General features: G+C 34.4%; 1 protein-coding gene across 5 annotated transcripts in view; it reads right to left on the reverse strand.

The window, feature by feature from the left end:
* The window catches only part of LOC119634451 (rho GTPase-activating protein 100F), a 32,177-nt gene that overhangs the window by 6,769 nt on the left and 13,089 nt on the right, over positions 1-12,319 (reverse strand). For 4 of the 5 annotated variants that reach the window (XM_038028647.1, XM_038028649.1, XM_038028651.1 and 1 more), the window contains 8 exons: positions 3,265-3,567; positions 3,071-3,193; positions 2,862-2,999; positions 2,521-2,794; positions 1,454-2,457; positions 265-1,393; positions 118-197; positions 1-49 (listed from right to left, as the gene is read on the reverse strand). The exon at positions 1-49 is cut by the window's left edge and continues 306 nt beyond it. In XM_038028647.1, coding sequence (XP_037884575.1) covers positions 1-49; positions 118-197; positions 265-1,393; positions 1,454-2,457; positions 2,521-2,794; positions 2,862-2,999; positions 3,071-3,193; positions 3,265-3,567 — 3,100 coding nt within the window. The remainder of the gene's footprint in view (positions 50-117; positions 198-264; positions 1,394-1,453; positions 2,458-2,520; positions 2,795-2,861; positions 3,000-3,070; positions 3,194-3,264; positions 3,568-12,319) is intronic. The other variant, XM_038028648.1, reaches the window with a different exon arrangement.

Consider the following 12,319-nt stretch of genomic DNA (forward strand, 5'->3'; position numbering starts at 1 on the left):
AATTGGAAACAACAAGAGAGAGATGATCGAGTAGAAAAACTAAGGTAGCCTAAAAGGAGGAAAGATACAAAGAAATCTCAAATGAAAAATCAAAGAATGAAACTATATCAGACATACCCTATTTGCCCGCGGTAGGCAGTCTAATATGCTTAACATAAGTTTGGCATTACCCTCGGGATCGTCCGGTAAGCAAACAGCTATAAGAAAATAAGTTTTAATTCACATATAAATTATGGAAACCTGAAGACAAGAAGACGTTCGTACCAAGAGCGTCAACAGTCATTTGGAAGAGGCATCGTGTAAATAATGGTTCAGGCAGTTCTCGAAGGTAATCCTTTAGAACTCCAGTTATAACGTTAATATCAGGAACATGTTCTGGACTCAATTCCACGGCGCGACTGTTCCGCTCGAAAGCCTCTCGCAATAAGCGCTTCTTCGTTGCTGACCCACATAGGCGGTACAGTCCAATAATATCGAGACCTCGTCGTTCAACTTCTTCGACACAACGACGCAATACAATGGGCACCGGAGCGGTACCGGGTGCACCTTTCGATTCGCGATTTACAACAGTTTCAAGATCAGCACCAAATAAAGTCGGATAACCAGCGCGTAAGCTTGGTAATCCGCGCCGTTTATATAGAGCAATGGGATCAGTATGCCTCATACGTATATAAATTGTACCTCGCGGCTCAACTTTCAGAGCTAATTGGTGTAAAGGCGACTGGCGAAGTATTGTCGATAAAGAAATCGCTCCACGATAACACAACTTATGACGGTGTTGTGGATCCCACGAATATACTAACACGTCCAATTGCTTATTTCCTACTAAATCTAACTCAAACGATTCATCCCAATCGAATTGTAAGTCGCCCGAACGGACTACAGTTCGAGCTTTGTGTACCCGATCGCACTCAATTACACAGTAAAGATCTCGTGTTATTCCAGCGGACCCGTGTGGTCCACCGCCGACGTGCTGTGCACCCAGTTCAGGAGTAGAACGTAGGCCACGGCCCGCAAGCAGATGAATCCACAACATACCCGACACTCCACCTATATCAACTATCGGTTTATCCAGCTTGTACTTTGAAAATTCAGCCGGATTAATGTCAATCTGACGATGAGCACGCGGTAGAGTGGCGCTGGGCGTGGGTGCTGGACTTTGATGGCCGGCTGTGCTTATAATACTCCCACTTGGACTTGCAGGCCCAGCTGATAATTCAAGCAATTGTCGCATTCGACGTATACTGGGCGAGCGAATAGAGGCAGGACCACCAATGTGTTGTGAAGACATTGAACGTACTGGTAGAGCTGAAATGGGCCTCGGTATACCCAAGTGGCGATCCAATGTACCGGTGCCCAATAAACCAGTGCGACTTGAGTAAATATTCTCCGTCTGTAAAGTAGAAAATTTGTATTGCTTTAGGAATCGATTTAAAAATTGGAAAAAACTTACATTTCGTAGAGCGTCGTGTATGTTCTCTGCGCTGCAAGAGAAGCGATGCGATCGTGGTTGGCTGAGAAGGTCGCGTGTTATACGCATTTGTTCAGCAATTGCTGAACTGCTTGGGGCTCTTCGGAGCCATGCACGATACTCGTCTGTAGAAAACATTGATGGACTGGCAGTAACCCGTGACCTTAAGTCACGATCTCTTCGTGCATTAAACTCTGGTGCCGAAATATTACCGTCCGTGTCGTCCATTATTCGATCGCCTATTCTTGACCGTATGGTTTGAAGACGAACACCAGGTCGATCACGTGGCAGTGAATTGAATTTAGCCATATCTGGACCTCCACCTAGCACGCTCGTGCCCGCAGCGGTCGCGCCACGAGGCATACTACCAACCGCAGGTCTATTATAATAGTAATATGTAGGTCGAGGTCCAACTGTAGCTTCTGTGTCACTTGAGTAGTCCAGATTCGGCCTAGAGCGCCGTTGTAATGGTTGTGCAGCGCTTGGCCCATATTTTGTTGCAGAACGTGAATCGTAACGACCGTAACGTCCCAATGTGCCACCAACAGCCATATGAGGAGGACCTCCCGCACTGCTTGGCTTCAGGCTGGAGCGTAGCAGAGAAGAATGTCGCCCTAATGAGTTTGAATAATCGGCATATTCTATGCGAGGTAAGTGCTGATCTGAACCAGAACGTGGAAAACGGAAATGCGATATACCTGAACCGGATAAACGCCTTGAAGGTCCGCCAGGATAAAAAGAGTGCACCTTTTCAGCAAGGCTTTCAAGTGTGCCGGCGTTCTTATAGTATGCATGTGACGGAGCGAACGCATGACTCTTTGGTTGTTCAGTGATTACAGATGGCGGTGGTGCTGGTGGTTTATAGCCCCAACTAGTAGATTCTACGCTTGGTCGTGTATTATAATACATATCCAATTGCTCTGATTGTGGACTATAATTATTAAGCCCTAATCCAAGTCGTGATTCAGACATTTCACGTCCATCACCTGTTTGTAAAGAAAAAGAAAACCAACGTTAAGACATCACAAAGCGGCGATATTTCGAAATACCTGTACGTCTTTCGCGTGATGGTCGAGGCCTTGGTACATGATCTGGCTCATCTAGATCTTCATCACGAAGATCCCGTTTAATGACAACAACCGGAGGTGGTTTCTGTTCTGGTCGAGAAAGCGTAGGTGGCCCAGGTGATCCGGTACCTCGATTTCCGCGGCGTTGTCGAATAGCTAAAACCAAACGCCGGGGAATTGACATAATGATGACAACATCATCTAGTGACATGTGAGTAACATCAACCAAATTAACTGCCAATATTTCATCTCCAACCTATAAAAGGCATAATTAATTTCATGTGTTAATCACATTTATTGCTTTTGGCTGTCTGCTTTTTTACCTTTAAACAACCACTAGTATAAACAGGCGACTCTAATGCTATACGAGAAACAAATACGCCATCTGTGCGATCTGCACCATTTCCCTCGCGTATATACAAACCCAAAGTCTGTCCAGGTCGTTTTACTATTTCCACTAGCTATACGAAATGATTAAAGAGAAAAAGTTTTTGAGAAAAGCTAAAAATATATATAGACATGAAAATTATACCTGCACTGTATGACGTGCATCACCTTTCGCCATCAACTTCTGGGCTGCTTCTACGGCATGTTTTCCACCTATACAACGGGGCTCCAAAATACGTACAATCATTTCACCACGCCTATCGACCGCCTAAGAAAATAGATGATATAAGCAACAACAGTGATAGTCAAATGGCGTTACAATGGCGTAAGGTAAAGTACCTCCAAAGCGGCCGCAGTATTGGGATCATGATCATTCTCAACAGCTTCTATCTGGCGAAATATTTCCGAACTAATGCCGGATACCTTACGAAAATCGCCTTGCAACAATACCGGCTCTTTGGCGCTACCTTGTCTCTGTTGCTGTTGATGTTGCTGTTGCTGTTGTTGTGACTGCTGTTGTTGTTGCTGTTGTTGCTGATGCTGCTGTTGGTTTCCCATTGATTGCATTTGATTTGACGGCAATGGTCCGGGCGGTGCACGCCCCGGACTAGCCGTAACATCAGGAACGGATCTTCCATTTTCCTGAAATATTGAAATTATTTTCAGAAAATGAAAAAATTTTTCAAATTTTTTTTTGTTTTTTTTTTTTTTTTTTTGGGTTAAAGTTAAACTGAAGTTAAAGCACACACTTTATGATTATTTATCTACAAATAAGTTACAATTTCTAAAATTGTAAAAGTAGCTCACCTTAACGCCAGTGTTTCTGGTCAAAAAGCAGCCAGTGCTTGCGTTGTCGCACATTAATCGTTTTATTGTGTAACAAAATCGGGCAAGATTTCAAAGAACGCTTTTCAATAAATATTTGATAATTGAATTTAACAATAACGTCAATACACAAGATACGCTAAAGTACGTATACACATTGAACGAAAGCTTTGTTGAAACTTTAACTTTTCGAGATAGCTCTTCTTTAATGCTTATGTATAAGCATATAAGCAAGATATTTAGACAAATCGATTGTTTTTTTTTTTTTTTTTCTATTTTCTTTTTCTTCTTCTTTATTTATTTATTTATTTATTTTTTAGGACGGATTTGTTCCTATAAATTAAGAAGTGGAGAAACCTTAACATTTTGTTATGGAAATTTATACATGATTTGATCTTTGAATATTATTCTATGCAAAGTGTGACACAATGCCTTAAGGTTGAAAAACTTTGACTTTTTTTTTTAATGACCTTGGCAATGGTTTTGACCACAAAGAGATAAAACTTAACCACCCTGGTATTAGTGTATACAACTCTTCAATGTGTTTATCTCATGCCATGTTGGTCGCCAGAGCTCAAAGAACATAATAACAATCAATAGGCATTGGTTTTAAGCAAGCTTGCGAACATATCATACAAAAATATCGATATGCTTATTGCATTGAACAATACCATGTAGCTTATGTATGAATGTAATTGTGTTGTAAAGCTTTTCAATACAATCATCAATTGCCTATCATTTACATTTACAGAATGATAAAGTCAGACAATCGTCCAAAAAATGACCTACAAAGAGCATGTCATGTATCAAGCAGGCATCATGTTGCAATTGCTTTAAATTGAATTGAATTGAATTGAATAAATAAATTAAATAGTTACCCCCACGGAGACTCGGTATTAAGAATTTACATAAAAATGAAAACATTCTGCTGCTGCTTGTCTTACTTTTCTGTAAAAAACATTTTAATATGAAAATTAATTGCCCCTTGAAGAGCGTAGCCCAAAACCATGAACTAGAGAGGGTATGAGGAACTTTTCAAATCGAAAACTTTGAATGTTAATAAACAGGATTTGCTTCTCTCCTCGGCTTCATCAAATTGAAACCTCTTATACCCAGCTAAGAATAGATAAACAAATCATTTTTAATCTAATATTGAATTGATTAAGAAGAAGAGCTTCTTCCTAGCTACAAAATATGTCCTAAAGCATTGAGTGCGTAGCAACTAAGAAAAAAAGATGAACAATACAACTCGACAAATTCTCTTTTTTCTCTCTTTGAATCTGTTTAATGTTATTTATATAAAACCATGCTGAACGGGTAGCGAGGTACAGTGAAAATCAACCCATCTTAGATAGTGATACCTACGTTTCTTCATTAATAATTAGCAAGTTCCAAGTACCTTCTTATTATCTCTCTATTAGTAATCAAAATTACTCTAGGACCCTGTGAACTTCAAAATTATCCTTACTTTCGACAATAAAATCATGCAAACTCTTTAGCTCTTCTCACAAGTTTAATAATAACATTTAAGTCTCATAGATTTGTTAATGAAAGAATATTAAAAATATCTTCTTTTTTTTTTTTATTAACACTCACGTATAATAAACACATACATCATCATATCATCACACTATATGACTCACATTTCGTAGAATAACACTATTTTTTTTTTATTATTTTTTTATTTGATTAATAGAATAAATAACAATTTCTTATCTGTTTATTTTTATATACTTTTTTTTTTTTATATCTCTAAGGCATGCATCACTCACTCACATAATCATAGAAAATTAATTGACAATTTTTTCCATTTAAAATATATTTTTTTCATTTATTTTATATGGTAAAAGATACGTTGATGAAAAAAAAAAATCCATTTACAACTTTTACTATTCGATTACTATTCTCCTCTATACTACGTTTGCTGTGGTACCACGCAACCCATACACAAGCACATTTATTTATATATATGTATACATATATATATATAGACATATATATAAATATATTCATATATATATATATACCTATAAATATGTATAAATATATATATAAATATATGTATATATATGCGCACTCACATTCAGTTGATGTACATGAACTACAATATATTATCCTTTGTATCCTTTTGCCATTTGTTTTACTACTACTTTTCACTAAACTATTATATGTATATATATATATATATATATATATATATATATATATATATATATATACTTTATACGAATAAAATAGAGACCGTACTCTGTATATAAATCGTACGCATAAGCGAGCGAACGCACCGCTTTACGTAACAACAACAACGAACTGTCGCACTCCGTTCAACTTTTCACATTGAAAAGCATTGAGAAAAACATAGAGTTTGACAAGACATAATGGATAGAAAAGAAACAGGACAAAAATAGAGCAAGGCTTCCAATTACAGGGAGCAGGAGCAAAAGCTCTCTATAGCTCTGTATGTTCATCTAACGCATACAAATGGACAAAAATTTTAAAGAGAGTAAAGAGTGTGTAGAGTTTTCAGAAAAATTCTTTCTACGTTTGAGTTAACGTTATGTATACACAAATGTGTACACATACGTATAAATATATATATATAAAAACTCGTACATATATATGTATATATTTATATATATATATATATATATATGCGTGTATATGTTTTGTATGAGAGCATTTTGTTAACAGTTGATGGTTTATTTGTTTCCTTACAACATTAATTCAAATGTCCATACGTATGTACGTATGTATGTAAAGCAGTGTATATGATGAATTTTTATAGTAGCTTCACACATACTTTATATATATATATATATATATATATATGTATATGTATATATGAACATACACGTATGTGAAACATAATATATGCGATGAATTTTTGTAGTAGCTTTACGCATACATATATACATACATACCTATGCCTAGTTTATATTTATGTAAACATGTTCTCTAATACTATTATATATGGTATTGAAATATTGCTGCCTTTTACGTATGTGAAGGCATATTCACATATATAGCACACAACAAAAACTTGAGTTAGGTTATGTTCTTTAACCAACAAAAACCAAAGGAGAATAAAAAAAAAAAAAAAAGAAAAAAACTAATCTAAATTTATGGAATTTAAATATATTCAGATTTTTATTAGAAATGGCAAACGCTTTATGTATGTAGTACATATATGTATATATATACATACATATATATATATAATAAATATTTTTTTTTTTTTGTTTTTAGATGCTCAAAAATCTATGTAAACCGTATGTGAAGGAGTATGAGACGAAACGCTTGAAATCATGACATCAAAGCGAATACACGATTTTGTCGATATGGGTCATTTTTTGTGTGCCTTTATTGTAATTGAAAAAGAAAAGCATCAAAAACGAGATGAAAAAGAAAGGTAAGTGATTTCTTTTACACATCAAACAGAGATCTTTGTTCAGATATAAAATTATATGATGAAAAAGGAAAAATTAAAAATCATAATAATAATAATAATAATAATAATAATAATAATAATAATAATAATAGTAATAATCATTTCATATTACCTTTCAAAGTCGTTTGAAAAAAATTCCATTTTTAAAAATCATTTCTCAGTGTCCTTCCGATTTCATTCACTCTTCTTATTGGTCTCTAATTTTCCGAGTTCATATTCTTTCGGTTTAATCGAAATTGAACGCTAAATATCTTAAGAGAATAAATCTGGAATCCTTCAATCGCCTTATAACGAAAATGGAACGATAAATGAGTTAGTTTCTTTAATCATTTGAATAAAATTTAGTTTTATTAAAAGTTTTCCAGTCCATCGGTTACTCTAGCTGAAAAGCATATCGCTAGATCTATATCAAACATTGAAACAAGCAATTGAAAAATTGCAGGACCTTGGTCAATTTCGCGACATTTCAACATGGCTAAAAGCCGAACTGAATTTTTTCTTGTACAAATTCACCCTAGATCTGCCAAGCAATAAAACAATGCACGGTTAGGTAAAAGTTCCATTCATTATCTAAGAATCAAACAAACGGTTGTAAAGTAAATCCGCGCAGAGTCAAAGAAAGTATGTGCGCCTAAGTCCCACAGCTTAGATATGCAAACAATGGTCCGCAAATGTCCGCTGTAAACCTCAAACCCATTAGAAATAATATTTAATGTGGCTTTTTGTACTCAAGATGCCCTTGCAAAGCAAAAACGGCTTTAAATGACTTTGAACTAATTACTTCGGGACATACGATTGATTTAATCACCCAATAAAACAAAAAAATATCTCAAATCAATATTAATCTGCCTACTACTAATACATATACATGGTACATAAATTTGCCCATCTCAGTACCAGAATCGAATTTCACCCTACCCAGTTAAGCTATGAAATTTATTACCAACCTTATGGACACTCTAAGAAAGGGACGAAGGAATTATGGTTAGTTGAAAAATTCATGTCCTTTGGAATACCCAATGCATACGCATATCTAAATCCATATCCATCGTTCACAGTTGCAATAGACAGAAGAGATCGATCTAAGGGCGGTCGTACAAGGATTAAAAAGATAATGTATTATAATATGTAAGTTAAGACAGGAAAACATCATCCGAGCTAAAAGAAAGACGACTTTACCCACGTCCCCAAAAATTTGAAATCTGGTTTCATCGGGCGGAAAAATTAGTTTGTCTAGAATTGAAAAAATCAAACATTTGCTCTGACTAGTTGAGGAAATTCAAAGCTACAGAAGCATTGGCAGCATTATCTTATTATTATTGTGACTCTAAAGCTCATGCTTCATGCAGTCCGCCTTTGCTAAGTTATTTCGAATATTTTCGAATGTCTCGTAGGTAAGTCCACTTAAACTGAAAATTTAAATTCCCTGAATAGCTTACAAAGCACCATTCCTTGTAATAAAATCAAGTAATATTTTACATCCAAACGGATATGGATAAGTAATTTGGATAATTTGTCATGCGCATTTAATTGAGTGTGCGTGTAAAGAGAGAATGATGAAAATGTGAGAACTTTCTTTAATTTTTTTTTCTAATTCACTTTATGGCACATTTAACACATTCTCTACACACAGTTTGTGCCTCATGCATATATTATTTCCTTTCATCATCTAGCACTTAGAAGAAGGACGGACGTAACGCAACAAAAATTGAAGGAAAGTTTTTTACTTTAAAGTAAATTTCAATTATTATGCGTTTACACTTTAACTTAATATTTGTTGCCCCAAGTAAGAGAAGCACTTATTGTATTATACGCATCTGAGAATCTAGAACACTTGGATTATAATTATACTGCTCAATTTAATAATGTCTATTCAGGTATCAGTCAGAAAAGGTTTATATAGGTTTATAAAGAGAAGATCGTTTTTTTTTTTTTTTTTTTGCAAGAAATTGCCTTAAAAACAAAACTATAAAAGCATTTGTGAAAATCCGAAACTTTAATGCGAGTGCATAGCATTCTTTGTTCTTCTCACATACCTCGCGCCCCCTTGACCCCTCCCCCTCCCACACGCGCACACAAAGTGGTTCCGATATATTATAAATTATTGATTCAATAAAAGACGAAATATCTTTCAGGCCGTCCTATTATATGTGTTACATCTTCAGTTAGTCGAACTCCTAAAATCTACATATTATGGTAAAAATTTAGACTTGGCGGTACATTCACAAACAGGGAAAGCCGATTGTCAAATATTTTAAATCATTCAAATTATTTGCCATATATTTACCCCATTTAAACCATCGTTTAATATCACTCTGCTTCTATTTCCGTCAGAATCTACCACAATTTACAAATTTGTTTCGCGAAATAAAAGGTTATTTTCGATGAAAAGGTATATGGGTAGCGATCGCAAAGTTCGACCTATGTACTCCAAATCAATTGTCAACTGAATACCTCGTACAAATTTTCATTATAAAATATCAAAATTCATGCGAAATTAAACAATCCCCTGATTAAATAAGCGGCTACACCTTACGACAATTATATCTGATTCCATCCTTTAAGAACAACTTTACACTTCACAAACAATGTAACACTTCTCTAACATAGCGATGTCAATTATCTTTTATACAAAATTTTCTCAATAACCCTAAAATATGCTTCAATCTGACCAAAGATTTCAAAAAAATCACGGAAAGCGTATTCTTTTGAGATTTCCAAAGAGATAATCATTGTTGAAGGGTAGATCTGAAGAATTCGATGAGTGGAGTAATAACTCGAACTTCAATTTATGCACTTTTACCGCTACAGTCGTCATTCGCTTTTCTTCCATTCTTAGCTAACATGGCACAAGCACTTTCACTTAGCCATATTCTCATGTCTTTACATAGCTCCTTAATATCTTTACAATGCCGTTTATTATTTCGTATAACACGTTTTTTCGATTATCGAGAATGATTTGTGGCATGGATTTAATGTTTTCTTCTGGTATGTTCATCTTCTCCTTTGGGCTTTCGTTCCACTCAACATAATCGTTGCGTGTACGACATCATTTTAATTGTTGTTTTTGGGAAGAAACAGAGTTGCCATAAAACTTGTTAAGCCAATGCTAACTTTAAGGAGTAGTGTTTCTCCCATCAAAGCAATGCAAATTTACATTTTTCCAATGCTTTTTATTCTTATTATACAACTACCGCAATGCAAGCCAGAAACTGAAACTTTAGACTGACTAACACTACTATTGACAATAATAATAATAATAATAATAATAATAATAATGAGAACAATATAAGAAATTATATAACCATCTGGGGCGCATTAATTAATTATTTACGTTACGTCAGCACGACGAAACCATTCATTGTATACTATATTTTGAATTTATATATAGCTATGTGCCTTATTAAAAAACAGTATGTGTTTAATTGTAGTAATGTAATCAGCAAAATGATCAAAGCGATTCTTGCCTACTCAGCAAAAACTAAACGGACTAAACAGTAGATAATCCATGGGGCAATGAGAGACTTTCAAATGAATAGATCGACGGCGTACAAGACGGTGTAGTACAAGAATTTTAAAAAGGTTGACCTACGAAGAAAGATCCTTAACGCCCATTGGGAATTCCTTCGGGGAGGAAATCACAAATATAACGGAAATAACCTTAGTAAAATCTCTCCGACATGCAAAGAAATAATCGATCGATGAGACATGAAGTTTTGACATCGCTTCCTAGATATATAGTATGAACTTTCTCATAGATAATTTTTATGTCTCTAGTCTAGGAGCTTATTGAGTGACATGAAATTGTTTTCTCAAAACCCTAAAGTGAATGATTGTTGCAAAAATAGTCCAAGTTTTGCATATTTATTTAATATGCCTATCGTTTTTTAGTCGTATAACAACTTTTTCAAAGTCAAAGACTTTGCGAGGTAAGTGATTCTAAAAATGTTTTAAATAGCATGCGTTCCTTGGCTAAAACAAATCATTATCGTATCAAATTTTTAATCAAAATATATCGAAAGTTGCTTCTCCTACAAATTGAACGCAAAGAGACATTTAAAAGATAAACGGACCAGGTTTGTTTGCTTAGTACAATAAAAAGTGTTTTTACGAGTATAGCAGCATACGCCCTCTTCTCTTACAACAATTTGTGTAGAGTATAAAAATTTGATTTCTAGCATGAGATAAATAGAAGATGATTTAAATTTTAGTCAAAACTCTTAAGCAGAGAGGAGGAGAGAGGTCTATAAAAGTTTCCAAAATGAAAACTGCTTCCATCGACGACTATTTTATGCCTGCAGTAGTACGCAAAAGTGAAACATAATTGTTCCATAAGCTAGCTAAGTACAGTAAGTACAGTTATATATTTATTTGCAAAATGTTAAGCAAAAAGATTTGCATTTTCTTTTACTGATGATTTAAGAGCTTGATATTGTGGCACTTGCACTCAAAACAGTCAAAATAATCGTTGCCCTGTTAGTTATTTTTTTTTTTTTTTTATATAAGTACATCTTCTCCTTTCCTTTGAGAGCATGTAATTCAAATATCTTCTAAACGCTGATGGCTTTGTATCTTTTTGCAAATTTTCATTGTGTAGAAAATTTATTAAAAACCCGCTTACCCCCTTTATTCCCTAAATTTTTTATATCTGGGGTTTTTTTGTTGTTTTTTTTTTTTTTTTTTTTTTTTGTTACTTTTCTGCTTTTGCGGTTAAGTTTTGCTTTTTTCTTATTATTTTTATTTTTCTTTTTTGATGTTCTTGTTGTTGTTATTGTTACTAATGTTGTTGATGTTGTTGGTTGTTTAATAATGTCTTGTTTACCACACAAAACAAATCTTCATTTTATTTCAACTTTAGATGCTTGTAAAGAACTTAATGCATTTGTGCACAGATTCAGAATATACAAAAACAGGCACATAAACGCGTACAAACACAAAATGCAAAGTATGTCAAAAATCTAAACGAGCGAACGGAATACTTAGAAAGATAAATCAGAAACAAAAAAAAAAAAAAAACAAAAAAAAACGAAGTCAGAAAAACACAAATAAGCGAAACAAATGAGAAGTCACTCTACTAAACTTAAACGTGCGAATCACTTTTTACGTATATTTCGAGAAATT

The sequence above is a fragment of the Glossina fuscipes genome, unplaced genomic scaffold (genome assembly GCF_014805625.2).
Source record: "Glossina fuscipes isolate IAEA_lab_2018 unplaced genomic scaffold, Yale_Gfus_2 3, whole genome shotgun sequence".
NCBI classification, from domain to species: domain Eukaryota; kingdom Metazoa; phylum Arthropoda; class Insecta; order Diptera; family Glossinidae; genus Glossina; species Glossina fuscipes.